Source organism: Entelurus aequoreus, linkage group LG25 (genome assembly GCF_033978785.1).
Source record: "Entelurus aequoreus isolate RoL-2023_Sb linkage group LG25, RoL_Eaeq_v1.1, whole genome shotgun sequence".
NCBI lineage: Eukaryota > Metazoa > Chordata > Actinopteri > Syngnathiformes > Syngnathidae > Entelurus > Entelurus aequoreus.
Genome location: NC_084755.1, coordinates 26,984,805 through 26,999,978, shown reverse-complemented (window position 1 = coordinate 26,999,978; position 15,174 = coordinate 26,984,805). Strand labels below are relative to the sequence as shown.

The 15,174-nt window shown below is 39.1% G+C and overlaps 1 protein-coding gene across 1 annotated transcript in view; it reads left to right on the top strand.

The window, feature by feature from the left end:
• The window catches only part of mcoln1b (mucolipin TRP cation channel 1b), a 62,784-nt gene that overhangs the window by 4,789 nt on the left and 42,821 nt on the right, over positions 1–15,174 (top strand). Inside the window, exons 2-3 of the mRNA XM_062036338.1 lie at positions 12,730–12,959; positions 13,530–13,691. Of these exons, the coding sequence (XP_061892322.1) occupies positions 12,730–12,959; positions 13,530–13,691 (392 nt within the window). The remainder of the gene's footprint in view (positions 1–12,729; positions 12,960–13,529; positions 13,692–15,174) is intronic.

The following is a 15,174-nucleotide window of genomic DNA, read 5'->3' as shown; positions in this document are numbered from 1 at the left end:
GTTATAAACCTTTTGAAATGAGTTATTTACACAGAATATATTTTGTAAATGTTTATTTACATACCTTAAATGTTTCCAAACGATGATCAAACAAAACAGAAGTCATGGTCATGGACCCAATAGCTGCGGAAGCTAGCTCTCCAATCAGTGAAACAATAAAAAAAATAATGCCATTCTAAGTTAATGATACTAACACAGACACTCGTAAGTATGAATAGTTGTAGTTGCATTGTTAAACTTACAAACTTTGCTCGGCGTGATGAATGAAGAATCCATCCGAATAGAAAATGCTATGGACGGCTAGAAGACCGAACGGCACTTCTACTTCCGGACCATAGCTGAGTCTAAAGAAAAGAGCAATGCATCACCTGCAGTGAAAAAACTTGCCCAAAAGATGGCGCCATAGCACAAACAGTAAGACACCTATTCAGTGCGTTTGCTTGTTTTTTTAAAAACTATTTACATTATGGCCGTCAGCGAAGAAAAGTCCATAAATTAGCCTCACCGTTTTATAAGCCGCAGGGTTCAAAGAGTAGGAAAAAAGTAGCGGCTTATAGTCCGGAATTTACGGTAATATCTACAACTCTTTTAAGGGTACTCTTTTACGCAAAAATAACATTTCTTACCTATTACCTATTTTTGAGTAAAAATGTAAAATCAAGCCAAGAAGGAGATATTTATAAAACGGTCTTGCCTTCCTGAAGATGATTATTATTAGCTTTGGTGAGCGTCTCCACACTGTGTATCGACATTGGAGACTCATAATTAGCTGCTAGTCCAGGGGTTGGCAACTCAAAATGTTGAAAAAGCCATATTGGACCAAAAATACCAAAAAAAAATCTGTATGGAGCCGCAAAAAATTAAAAGCCTTATATAAGTGTTATAATGAAGGCAACACATGACGTAAGTGTCTATATTAGCTATATTAGCCTACTATCAAAGGCTGACGCAAATCTTCGTTGACAGAAATGTTGTATTTTAATTTTTATTCTACACATTTTTGCAACACTGGAAATCATTAGTAAAATGGTGGCTTCTCACAGGATGAGATAATTTCTGGAAATTACTGGCTCAGAATGGCTAAAGGTATAGATGTGTGTGTCCAAGTTAAAGGAAACGGCAGGCTGTCTTCTTCTAATGGATTTATTACAATCTTTGCAAGCTGGGTAGCGTTTGCTGTGGTCTGGAACAACATGGCACACAAACAACTATGAGAAATGCAGCCAATATTACATACAGATAATGTGTCATGAGACATGCAAATATAAATTAAATACACAGAGGACATACAGTAAGTAAAGGAAATTAAATGAGCTCAAATATACCTACAAACGAGGCATAATGATGAAATATGTACATACAGCTAGCCTACATAGCATGTTAGCATCGATTAGCTTGCAGTCATGCACTGACCAAATATGCCTAATAAGCTCTCCAGCAAATCATTAAATCAACAAAGCTCACCTTTGTGCATTCGCGCACAGCATAAAACGTTTGGTGGACAAAATGAGACAAAGAAGTAGTGTCATAAAACACACTTTTCTGTGGCAGCATCGGAGAAAGTTGTACATACACACCACAAACTACGATGAGTTCAAGGGTCGCTGAAATTAGGAGGACAAAACGGTGCTTGCCAAATACTCTCATCAGTGAAACATGTATAACATAAACAGTGGGATTTCTAACAATTAGGAAGGTTTGTGTCATGTTTGTTCTACTACAGAAAATATATTAAAACAATAAATATATTTTTTTCTTTGTCTTTTTCCATTTTCACACATTTCTGAAAGAAGTCCAGGGAGCCACTAGGGCAGCGCTAAAGTAGAGCCGCAGGTTGCTGACCCCCGTGCTAGTCGCTTGTCAGCCGGGGGACTAAAAATATGGTAGCCAAAGGGGGTCGGGGAATGTGATTAAACGACATTAATCGGCAATGGCGATGCTTATTCACAAAAATTGGCCGATTGATCGGCATATTTGTAGTCTTGATTTAATAATAATAACAAACAAAAGGTCGTTAAATTATGAAATGAAACTGTCAGACTTGAGGGCCCTGGCCAGGGTTTACATCCGCCCATGGCGTTGTGTACCTAGCAAGCGTCGTCACTGCGATAGCTGAGTTCCTGCAGGCTCAGGCTAAAGTAGAATGTATGGAATGCGATCTATTATTCCCTTTATTGATTTTTCTGCTCTGACAGATTAGATTGTCCACGGTGTGAAAGTCCATTTCAGCTGATGATGTCACCAAATCTCTCGGTAAACTAAAGACATTAATATGGACGAGCTTGGAGAAAGTAACTGGATTTAGTCAATGCTAAAAGAGCCAGACAGAGAAGATTAAGCCCTTACTAACCAATCATTACAATTGACCCTAGGGCAGGTGTGTCCAAAGTGCGGCTCAGAATAAAATAAATGCGTTATGAATTTGCTATATTAGTGTATATTACACTTTTTTGTTCTGTCATCTGTAACATTAAAGGCCTACTGAAACCCACTACTACCGACCACGCAGTCTGATAGTTTATATATCAATGATGAAATCTTAACATTATAACACATGCCAATACGGCCGGGTTAACTTATAAAGTGACATTTTAAATTTGCCGCTAAACTTCCGGTTCGAAACGCCTCTGAGGATGACGTATGCGTGTGACGTAGCCCGGCGAACATGGGTATGCCTTCCACATTGAAGCCGATACGAAAAAGCTCTGTTTTCATTTCATAATTCCACAGTATTCTGGACATCTGTGTTCGTGAATCTGTTTCAATCATGTTCATTGCATTATGGAGAAGGAAGCCAAGCAAGCAAAGAAGAAAGTTGTCGGTGCGAAATGGACGTATTTTTCGAACGTAGTCAGCCACAACAGTACACAGCCGGCGCTTCTTTGTTTACATTCCCGAAAGATGCAGTCAAGATGGAAGAACTCGGATAACAGAGACTCTAACCAGGAGGACTTTTGATTTGGATACACAGACGCCTGTAGAGAACTGGGACAACACAGACTCTTACCAGGATTACTTTGATTTGGATGACAAAGACGCAGACGTGCTACTGTGAGTATGCAGCTTTGGCTTTTTTTTGCGTATGTACGTAACTTTTTTAAAATATATAAGCTTTATGAACCTTGGGTTAGGTGAACGGTCTTTTGGGCTGAGTGATTGTGTGTGTTGATCATGTGTTTGAATTGTATTGGCGTGTTCTATGGAGCTAGGAGCTAGCAGAGGAGCTAGGAGCTAGCATAACACGTACCGTACCGTAAGTGCGCGTCACGTACGTAACTTTTTAAAAATATATAAGCTTTATGAACCTTGGGTTAGGTGAACGGTCTTTTGGGCTGAGTGATTGTGTGTGTTGATCAGGTGTTTGAATTGTATTGGCGTGTTCTATGGAGCTAGGAGCTAGCAGAGGAGCTAGGAGCTAGCATAACAAACACGCAGGTGTTATTATGCAGGATTAATTTGTGGCATATTAAATATAAGCCTGGTTGTGTTGTGGCTAATAGAGTATATACATGTCTTGTGTTTATTTACTGTTGTAGTCATTCCCAGCTGAATATCAGGTACCGTGAGTATGCAGCCTTGGCTGCTAAACATTCATAACTTGACCGTATGTGCGCGTCACGTACGTAACTTTTTAAAAATATATAAGCTTTATGAACCTTGGGTTAGGTAAACGGTCTTTTGGGCTGAGTGATTGTGTGTGTTGATCAGGTGTTTGAATTGTATTGGCGTGTTCTATGGAGCTAGGAGCTAGCAGAGGAGCTAGGAGCTAGCATAACAAACACGCAGGTGTTTTTATGCAGGATTAATTTGTGGCATATTAAATATAAGCCTGGTTGTGTTGTGGCTAATAGAGTATATATATGTCTTGTGTTTATTTACTGTTGTAGTCATTCCCAGCTGAATATCAGGTCACCCTCGGCTCTCACAGCATCTTCCCTATCTGAATAGCTTCAACTCCCCACTAGTCCTTCACTTGCACTTTACTCATCCACAAATCTTTCATCCTCGCTCAAATTAATGGGGAAATTGTCGCTTTCTCGGTCCGAATCTCTCTCACTTCATGCGGCCATCATTGTAAACAATAGGGAACTTTGCGTATATGTTCAACTGACTACGTCACGCTACTTCCGGTAGGTGCAAGCCTTTTTTTTATCAGATACCAAAAGTTGCAATCTTTATCGTCGTTGTTCTATACTAAATCCTTTCAGCAAAAATATGGCAATATCGCGAAATGATCAAGTATGACACATAGAATAGATCTGCTATCCCCGTTTAAATAAAAAAAATTCATTTCAGTAGGCCTTTAAGCAAAGATGTTGATGTTTTGTTCAGATAGCCTAGCACGGGGGTAAGCAACACCCTAGTGGCAAAAATGGCCCAAAACCATCGGAACAAAGTTTGGCGCCATACCACGCCCACATCTTATGACGTAGGAATTTTTTTTCTCAATTTATCATCGCTTAGATGTGTAGTATCTGTAATTTTACCGCGACTCATTTGGCCAAAGTCCCTAAGAGGAGTTTGTTAAAGTACGACCCCCTGTTTTTCCGAAAAAATGGCCAAAAACCATCGGAACGAAATTTGCTGCCATACCACGCCCACATCTTATGGCGTAGGAAAAGATTGTTCGCAATTTATCATCGCCTATATGTGTAGTATCTGTCCTTTTAACCGGGACTCATTTGGTCAAAATCCCTAGGAGGAGTTTGTTGATGTACGACCCCTTTTGTTTTCCGAAAAAATGGCCAAAAACCATCGGAACGAAGTTTGGCGCCATAACGCGCCCACATTTTATGGCGTAGGAAAAACATTTTCCCAATTTTTATCGTCTATATGTGTAGGATCTGTAATTTTAACCGCGACTCATTTGGCCAAAGTCCCTAGGAGGAGTTCGTTAAAGTATGACCCCTTTTTTACCCGAAAAAATGGCCCAAAACCATCGGAACAAAATTTGGCGCCATACAACGCCCACATCTTATGGTGTAGGAAAAAATTGTTCGCAATGTATCATCGCCTATATGTGTAGTATCTGTCATTTTAACTGTGAATCATTTGGTCAAAGTCCCTAGGAGGAGTTCGTTAAATTACGACCCTTTCTTTTCCGAAAAAAAGGCCAAAAACTAGAGGATCGAAGTTTGGCGCCATACCACGCCCACGTCTTATGGCGAAGGAAAAATTTTCCTCAATGTATCATCGCCTATACTTATAATATGTGTCATTTTAACCACGACTCATTTGGTCAAAGTCCATAGGAGGAGTTTGTTAAAGTACGACCCTTTTTTTTCAGAAAAAATGGCCAAAAACCAGCGGATCGAATTTGGCGCCATACCACGCCCATATCTTAGGGAGTAGAAAAAAATTGTTCGCAATGTATCATCGCCAATATGTGTGGTATCTGTCATTTTAACTGTGAATCATTTTGGCAAAGTCCCTAGGAGGAGTTCATTAAAGTACAACCCTTTATTTTTCAGAAAAAATTGCCCAAAACCATCGGAACGAAGTTTGGCGCCATACCACGCCCACATCTTATGACGTAGGAAACATTTGTTCGCAATTTATCATCGCTTAGATGTGTAGTATCTGTCATTTTACCGCGAGTCAATTGGCCAAAGTCCCTAAGAGGAGTTCGTTAAAGTATGACCCCTTTTTTTTGCGAAAAAATGGCCAAAAACCATCGGAACGAAATTTGCCGCCATACCACGCCCACATCTTATGGCGTAGGAAACATTTTTTCACAAATTATCATCGCCTATATGTTTAGTATCTGTCATTTTAACCAGGACTCATTTGGCCAAAGTCCCTAAGAGGAGTTCGTTAAAGTATGACCCCTTTTTTTCCCGAAAAAATGGCCCAAAACCATCGGAACGAAGTTTGCCGCCATACCACGCCCACATCTTATGGCGTAGGAAATTTATTTTCACAATTTATCATCGCTTATATGTGTAGTATTTGTAATTTTAACCGCGACTCATTTGGTCGAAGTCATTAGAAGGAGTTTGTTAAAGTACGACCCCTTTTTTTCCGAAAAAATAACCAAAAACCATCGGAACAAAGTTTGGCGCCATACCACGCCCACATCTTATGGCGTAGGAAAAAATTGTTCACAATTTATCATCGCTTATATGTGTAGTATCTGTCATTTTAACCGCGACTCATTTGGTCTAAGTCATTAGAAGGAGTTTGTTAAAGTACGAACCCTTTTTTCCGAAAGAATAACCAAAAACCATCGGAACGAAGTTTGGCGCCAAACTACGCCCACATCTTATGGCGTAGGAATTTTTCTCTCTCGCAGTTTATCATCGCCTATATGTGTAGTATGTGTAATTTTAACCGCGACTCATTTGGTCGAAGTCCCTAGGAGAAGTTTGTTAAAGTATGACCGATTTTTTTCCCAAAAAAATGGGCAAAAACCACTGGAACGAAGTTTGGCGCCGTACCACGCCCATATCTTATGGCGTAGAAAAAAATTGTTCGCAATGTATCATCGCCTATATGTGTAGTATCTGTCATTTTAACTGTGAATCATTTAGTCAAAGTCCCCAGAAGGAGTTCATTAAAGTACGACACCTTTTTCTTTATCGGAAAAAATTGCCAAAAACCATCAGAACAAAGTTTGGCACCCACGTCTTATGGCGTAGGATTCTTTTTTTCGCAATTTATAATCGCCTATATGCGTAGTATCTGTCATTTTGACTATATATTATTTGGTCAAAGTCCCTAGGAGGAGTTCGTTAAAGTACGACCCCTGGAAGACGAAAACCTGTTCGTTTTCAGGTATAGGTAACTGAGACTTCGATGTGTTGATACATGAAAAATGTTTTGGATTTTAAAAGTTGCTCTAGAGAGACAATTTTGAAATTTCATTTTCAGGACATCCAAAATATAAAAATTTTCGCCATACCTGAGGCAGCTGCAAAATATGGGGACTCATAAAAGCCTCCAAAAGTACAAAAGAAAAAACACAGCAATTTCAATAGGGCACCCTTCATTGCTGCTCGGGCCCTAAATAGAGCAACAAGAGTGTAATTTGGAGGAAACAAAATATGATTATACTAAGTAATAATAACATGTTTGTTTTTAAATAGATGTATACATTTTTTTTGCCTTTTTATAGAAAATATATGCATCATCACAGATTATGCAAATGTTATGATGACGTCATGTTGACCACGCCCCCACTGCTACAATCTAGGGCAGGGGTGTCCAAACTTTTTCCACGGAGGGCCGCACACGGAAAAATTAAAGCATGTGGGGGCCATTTTGATATTTTTCATTTTCAAACCATAACAAAATATATGCATTTTTTATTTATTTTACCTTTAGGGGTCCCGGGGACCATAAAGGGTCTCAGTCATTAAAATGTTAAAAATAAATCAGACTATCATTTTTTTTATTATTATTTAACGCTTACAGTAAATCTCTATATCAACTTCAAGTTGATATAAAGTAATACAAATTTAAAAAAATGTTTTATGGCTTTTCTGTCAAAAACAACTTAGTTTTTTTATAGTAAAACTGAAATATGCAGTATTTAGTAAATAGAGCCCTAAAAGATCAATAATGCAGGACGCCACTGATGTTAATTCTTTCATATTTTTGAGTAATCACAGTGAAAAGATAAATAAAAAATTACTAAATATATTTGGGATCCAAATGGTGCCCCACTCATAAAGTGATACATTTTTATTAGGTTTTTCTTTTACTTTCAACACTTAAGTTACGAGATCAACTTCAGATATATCTGTCCATTTTATGCTGGAACTATTATTTTGTTTGTTTCATGCGCTTTTGTCAAAGAAAACGTTGATGTTTTTATATGGCTACTACACAATATATGCAATATTTACCACATAAAACATTTTAAAGTGAAATATTTGAAGTAATTGGAGCCCTGAAAATAATTCATTATAACATGGATTTTTTGTCTTTTTTTTTTTTTTTTGAGCAGTGGCAAAAAAAGAAAAATGAAGAAAGACAAAAGAAAAAAAACAGCCTGCATGGCAGCTTTTGTGTCAACATTGCAACTTTTTCTCGTTAGATTTCACCTCATTCCACTTTTTTTAATGTTCTTTTTTATTTTTACAATAGTATTTCCAGAATGTGTGGCGGGCCGGTAAACAATTAGCTGCGAGCCGCAAATGGCCCCCGGGCCGCACTTTAGACACCCCTGATCTAGGGGAAACCCTGCACTGCACTGCATACATACATGACACATCAAGGGACAAGTGTTAGTAAATGGATGGATGGAAGTTGGTACGCGAACATTTATGTCACGTTTGAGTTTGAGTTTGAGTTTGAGTTTGAGTTTGAGTTTATTTCGAACATGCAAGCATACAACATGATACATCACAATTTCCAGTTTCTCTTTTCAACATGTTCGAAAAGGAGTAGGAAGAAGCAGAGCTTATTTAATCCTACCCCTTTTCTTTACATAACAGTTGCTGAAACTTTTTTTATTCACTTCCTGTTCTCAATTTTTTCACAATAAACTCCATATGTAATCACAATAAAAATAAATAAATAAATAATAGTAAGAATTTAATAATAATAATTGGTGAAGAAAGTCATATTTCATATGATGAGATAAGTAAGATTACTTTAAGAATGAATGAATGAATGGATGAAATAAATTGAAAATGTTTGTCATGGTTCTTCTTCTTTGTACTTTGTAAACACTTTAAGTTTGAAGAGTTTCTTGAAGTGGATCATATTAGTACATTGTTTGATTGCTTTGCTTAATCCATTCCATAATTTAATTCCACATACTGATATACTGAAGGTCTTAAGTGTTGTACGTGCGTACAAATGTTTTAAATTACATTTTTCTCTAAGATTATATTTCTCCTCTTTTGTTGAGAAGAATTGTTGTATATTCTTGGGTAGCAGGTTATAGTTTGCTTTGTGCATAATTTTAGCTGTTTGCAAATTCACTATGTCGTGGAATTTCAGTATCTTTGATTCAATAAATAAAGGATTTGTATGTTCTCTATATCCAACATTATGTATTATTCTAACTGATCTTTTTTGTAACACCGTTAATGAATGAAGTGTACTTTTGTAATTATTTCCCCATATTTCTACACAGTAGCTCAGATATGGTAACACTAGTGAGCAGTATAGACTATGAAGTGATTTTTTGTCTAGAACATGTTTTGCTTTAATCATTATTGACGTGTTTCTTGCAACTTTATGTTGTATATTTTTTACGTGAGATTTCCAGTTCAATTTATCATCAATCATTATACCTAGAAATTTGGTTTCATTTACTCTTTCAATTTCTATTCCGTCTATTTGTATTTGTGTTTGACTTTCTCTTCTACTGTTACCAAATAGCATTATTTTAGTTTTACTAAGATTCAACGATAGTCTGTTTTTGTCAAACCATCTTTTTAATTTGTTAATTTCTTCTGCTATTATTTGTATTATCTCCTGTGTGTTCTCTCCTGAACAAAACGCTGTTGTATCATCCGCAAATAATACTAACTTTAAATCTTTTGTAACTTTACAAATGTTATTTATATAGAGATTGAATAATTTAGGTCCTAGTATTGATCCCTGAGGTACACCACAGGATATATTTAGCGTTGTAGATGTGTGTTCGCCTAGCTTCACGTATTGTTTCCTGTTCGTTAGATAACTTCTTATCCAGTTTAAGACTAACCCTCTGATGCCATATCGTTCTAGTTTTTTGATTAAAATTTTGTGATTAATTGTGTCAAATGCTTTAGTTAGACCTTTATTGAAGACTCTTGTTGGCAAAAACTGATGGAATCATACGAAAAGTGGGGCATAAGAAAACCAAGTGGGATATCTGTTTATTGTTGTAATGACTAACTGCAAACCACAAGAGTATCAGGCGTGTGCAAGCTAATGATATCCACTACAAAGACAATGAAAATTGAGCATAATTGTCCTGTTGATACTCGTGTATTTGCTCTTGTGCCAGGTTCTTAAGGCAGGTGTGCCCATAATGTCGATGGCAAGCTACCGGTCGATGGTGGAGGGTGTGTCAGTCCATCGCCAGCCAGGCAATAAAAAAATAGACCTAAAAATTAGCGATCATCTATCTTCACCAAGACGTCACTTTCGTCACTTGATTGACATTCACGGCACCCGAGGGTCTTGTGAGGTGACTCTGGCTGCAGCCAGATCACTATTAAAAAAAAACGACCGACAGGAAGGCGAGAAACACTTTTTATTTCAACAGACTCTCGCGCCGTACCTGCCGTCAAAACTCTAAAGGCCGACTGTGTCATGGCTGGTTATACCAGTCTGTGCCTTTTATGTTGGGTTTTGTTGGTGTTCGTCAATGTTTAGTGCTTGTTCCTGTTCCTTGGTGGCACTTCCTGTTGTGTTGGTTTTTTCATAACTACTTTACACATGCCTTCAAGCACTTTTCCCCTCATTTGTTTTCTGTTGGTGATTAAGACTATTTAAGATGAGCGTGAGCCACCATTCTTGGTCGGGACTTTGTTTGGAATTAATATTCTTCATTCTGTCGTGAGTTTTGCTTTATTCCAGCATTCCGTTTTGTTGTTTTGCACCTGTCAGTTTTAGTTTAGTTTTTGCATAGCCCTCCCTATGTTTCAGTGCCTCATTTTTGTTTGTTTTGAGCATCATTAAATACTCTTGGCTGCACGTTGCCTCCTCGATCTTTTGCATCTCGGGAACACGCCACTAATCGCCGTCATGCGACCCGAGCGTCACAGACTGCACAGTTCCTGTCGTCACAATAAAAGCGAACAAAATAAGAGTCTCAGAAAGCTGGCGCGAGCAAGCTACGGAGTTTGCCGCTAATGTATTTCTTGTAAAGTGTATACAAAGGAGTATGGAAGCTGGACAAATAAGATGGCAAATAGCAACCACTTTCATGTGGTATTGGACAGAAAGGACTTTTTTTCTCCTCCATTTGAAAATGTGGACGTTATCATCACTACTGTCTGATTCCAATCAATGCAAGTCATCAGAATCAGGTAATACACCAACTTATATTCTTGTCTGCATGAAAGAAAGGAATCTATATGTGTTATAAATAAATATAAATATATGTATATTTATATACAAACCCTGTTTCCATATGAGTTGGGAAATTGTGTTAGATGTAAATATAAACGGAATACAATGATTTGCAAATCCTTTTCAACCCATATTTAATTGAATGCACTACAAAGACAAGATATTTGATGTTCAAACTCATAAACGTTATTTTTTTTTGCAAATAATAATTAACTTAGAATTTCATGGCTGCAACACGTGCCAAAGTAGTTGGGAAAGGGCATGTTCACCACTGTGTTACATGGCCTTTTCTTTTAACAACACTCTGTAAACGTTTGGGAACTGAGGAGACACATTTTTTAAGCTTCTCAGGTGGAATTCTTTCCCATTCTTGCTTAAGTTGTGGTATTTTAGGCTTCATAATGCGCCACACATTTTCAATGGGAGACAGGTCTGGACTACAGGCAGGCCAGTCTAGTACCCGCACTCTTTTACTATGAAGCCACGTTGATGTAACACGTGGCTTGGCATTGTCTTGCTGAAATAAGCAGGGGCGTCCATGGTAACGTTGCTTGGATGGCAACATATGTTGCTCCAAAACCTGTATGTACCTTTCAGCATTAATGGCGCCTTCACAGATGTGTTAGTTACCCATGTCTTGGGCACTAATACACCCCCATACCATCACAGATGCTGGCTTTTCAACTATGCGCCTATAACAATCCGGATGGTTCTTTTCCTCTTTGGTCCGGAGGACACGACGTCCACAGTTTCCAAAAACAATTTGAAATGTGGACTCGTCAGACCACAGAACACTTTTCCACTTTTCCACTTTGTATCAGTCCATCTTAGATGAGCTCAGGCCCATCGAAGCCGATGGCGTTTCTGGGTGTTGTTGATAAACGGTTTTCGCCTTGCATAAGAGAGTTTTAACTTGCACTTACAGATGTAGCGACCAACTGTAGTTACTGACAGTGGGTTTCTGAAGTGTTCCTGAGCCCATGTGGTGATATCCTTTACACACTGATGTCGCTTGTTGATGCAGTACAGCCTGAGGGATCGAAGGTCACGGGCTTAGCTGCTTACGTGCAGTGATTTCTCCAGATTCTCTGAACCCTTTGATTATATTACAGACCGTAGATGGTGAAATCCCTAAATTCCTTGCAATAGCTGGTTGAGAAAGGTTTTTCTTAAACTGTTCAACAATTTGCTCACACATTTGTTGACAAAGTGGTGACCCTCACCCCATCCTTGTTTGTGAATGACTGAGCATTTCATGGAATCTACTTTTATACCCAATCATGGCACCCACCTGTTCCCAATTAGCCTGCACACCTGTGGGATGTTCCAAATAAGTGTTTGATGAGCATTCCTCAACTTTATCAGTATTTATTGCCACCTTTCCCAACTTCTTTGTCACGTGTTGCTGGCATCAAATTCTAAAGTTAATGATCATTTGCAAAAAAAAAAAATGTTTATCAGTTTGAACATCAAATATGTTGTCTTTGTAGCATATTCAACTGAATATGGGTTGAAAATGATTAACAAATCATTGTATTCCGTTTATATTTACATCTAACACAATTTCCCAACTCATATGAAAACGGGGTTTGTTTTTATGAGGTAGATCCCCTCGACTTGGTCATTTGAAAAGTAGCTCGCCTGCTGAAAATGTGTAGTCTTAAGGTATGCTGGTGTTAAGAGAAAGAACGTCTCGGCCATCTTCTCTTTCAGAGAAGGACAGACTTCTTTCCTCCACGACTGACTACGGGCCTCAGGACCTTCTCGGGGCTAGTCTTGTGAGCGCCGACCTCCGCCAGCTGCAGGAACAGGAGGAGGAAGAGTCCCTGAGGAGGAAGCTCAAGTATTTCTTCATGAGCCCGTGCGACAAGTACCACGCCAAGGGACGCAAGCCCTTCAAGCTGGGCCTGCAGCTGCTCAAAATCGTCATCGTCACAGTGCAGGTAAGGCAGCTTTGGCAGTTTTAGATACTCCAAATCCTTCCTTCATACCCAGAACATGGCCTACATGCAACCTATACGGCTAATTTCCGGACTATATATTTTCCTGTGCTTTGAACCCTGCGGCTTATAAAACGGTGCGGCTAATTCATGGATTTTTCTTCGCTGACAGCCATAATGCACAATGTTTTAAAAAAAAAACAAGCAAATACACTGAATAGGTGTTATTGTTTAGGAGTGATTGAGTTGAGATAAAAGTGTTTTGACTTTTAAAGCTCCCGTAAAATTATTCCCGTAAATTGAGGTACTACTGTATGCAAATTACCTTGGTTTTATCTAAAGTCCCATCACAGATATTTTGTCGGAGTCTCCCCACTCATCTTTTCACTGGTGTATGCATTAACTTGATCACTGACTAACCTGCGTTTAGACATGACTAATGAGATATTTCTGTGATCAATCACATGTGTCATAATGATATGACACCGCCTATCACTTTTGTCTGCTCTCTTATTTTGCTTACAGTCGAGTCTTTCCGTGTTCATCGTTTGTTTTGTTTTTCCGGCCTTTCAGCTGGTGCTCTTTGGCCTGAGCAACCAGATGGTTGTGACGTTCAAAGAGGAAAACACAGCGGCGTTCAAACATCTCTTTCTGAGGGGTTACCGTGACAACACTCCTCAGGCGGTCCACACGCAAAAAGAACTGTACAGCCACATCAACTTTGCCATTGCGCAGGTAGGAACACTTGCTTTGTTTTTTTAATTGCTTTATTGCAATGGTTTTGCAAAACTATACAATATTATGTCCTTTTAATATTGCCTTTTTTTTTAAAATAAACAATTGCATATACAGTATATAGAAAAAAACACTCCCATCTCTTTACTTTGATGCATACATCCTGTGCATACATATACACACATATTTGTCAGGAGATTAAAGGCAACTTTAGCCCAAGACGGTAAGTAAAATGATAATATTTAATATAAACTGAAGGCGCACTCACAAGGAGAGGAGAAAAACAAAAGAAGGCGAGTGCAACAGTTTAGGCACAAGTCACTGAACTTCTTTTTTGGAGGTAAATAGACGGTCACTACATGAGGCAGTAAGCACAGCAATGCCAGACAGGGTACGACTGAAATAGGAGACTGATTGGCAACCGGGTACAGGTGCGTCGCGGTTGCCAATCAAGGTGAGGGAGCCGGCACTCAGTGGCGAGAAAGGGGAAGTGAAACTACAAATTAAGAGTACTGGACAGGAACTTAAACGCCACACAAAGGGGAAAAAAACAACACAAGTCCAAAACAGTCACAAGAGTGCGACAGGATGCTCCCTCCAAACAAAATGGATTCCAGACGTAAAAAGGGAAAAAAAAGAAATGAAATAAAATATGCAGGTCAGTTATCAAGGGAGGGTGGCGGGAGGACTTGGTGGAAGGTCGCCAAACAGTGGCCTCGGTCGCGTGACACCGAAGCCAGCGGGGGAGAGTCCGGCGAAAGTGACGTCGCCGCAGTTAGTGAGGGGGGATTCCAGCAGGTGCGTGAAGGCTCCGAAACGCAGAAGTCAAAAGCGGCGCTGCTGCTGGCGTGCAGAACGCCCGCACTGTGGAAGATGGCGAGAAAGATAACTACAGGACGGCGGGCGCCGGACGGGCGCCGGACGGGCGCCGGACGGGCGCCTCTGCAGCAGACGAACGGGCTGCTGGGCTGGAGAATCAATCCAATCCACTTTATTTGTATAGCACATTTAAACAACAAAAATGTTTCCAAAGTTCTGCACAGCAATATTAAAAACAATATTCAAATATTATCCTTAACTCCACCAATGAAAAACAAAACAAAAAATAAATAAATATAAAAACAATATAAAAACAATATGAAAATAAATATGATTAAAAACGGGTAAAACCAATTAAAACAATAAACACAAATCTAAATTTAAAAACACAGAGGACAACAGAGGACAACACAACTCACGTAGTGTTAAAAGCCAGAGAATAAAAGTGGGTCTTAAGACGAGACTTAAAACACGGCACTGTGGGAGCAGTTCGAACATGGAGGGTCAGAGTGTTCCAGAGCTGTCTCCCCTGGTTTTAAGTCTTGTCTTGGGCACCACCAGCTGGAGCTGGCTCTCGGACCTCAGAGAGCGCGCAGGAGTGTAAATTTGGATGAGGTCCGAGATATAATGAGGTGCCAGTCCATGCAAAGCTTTAAAAGCAAAC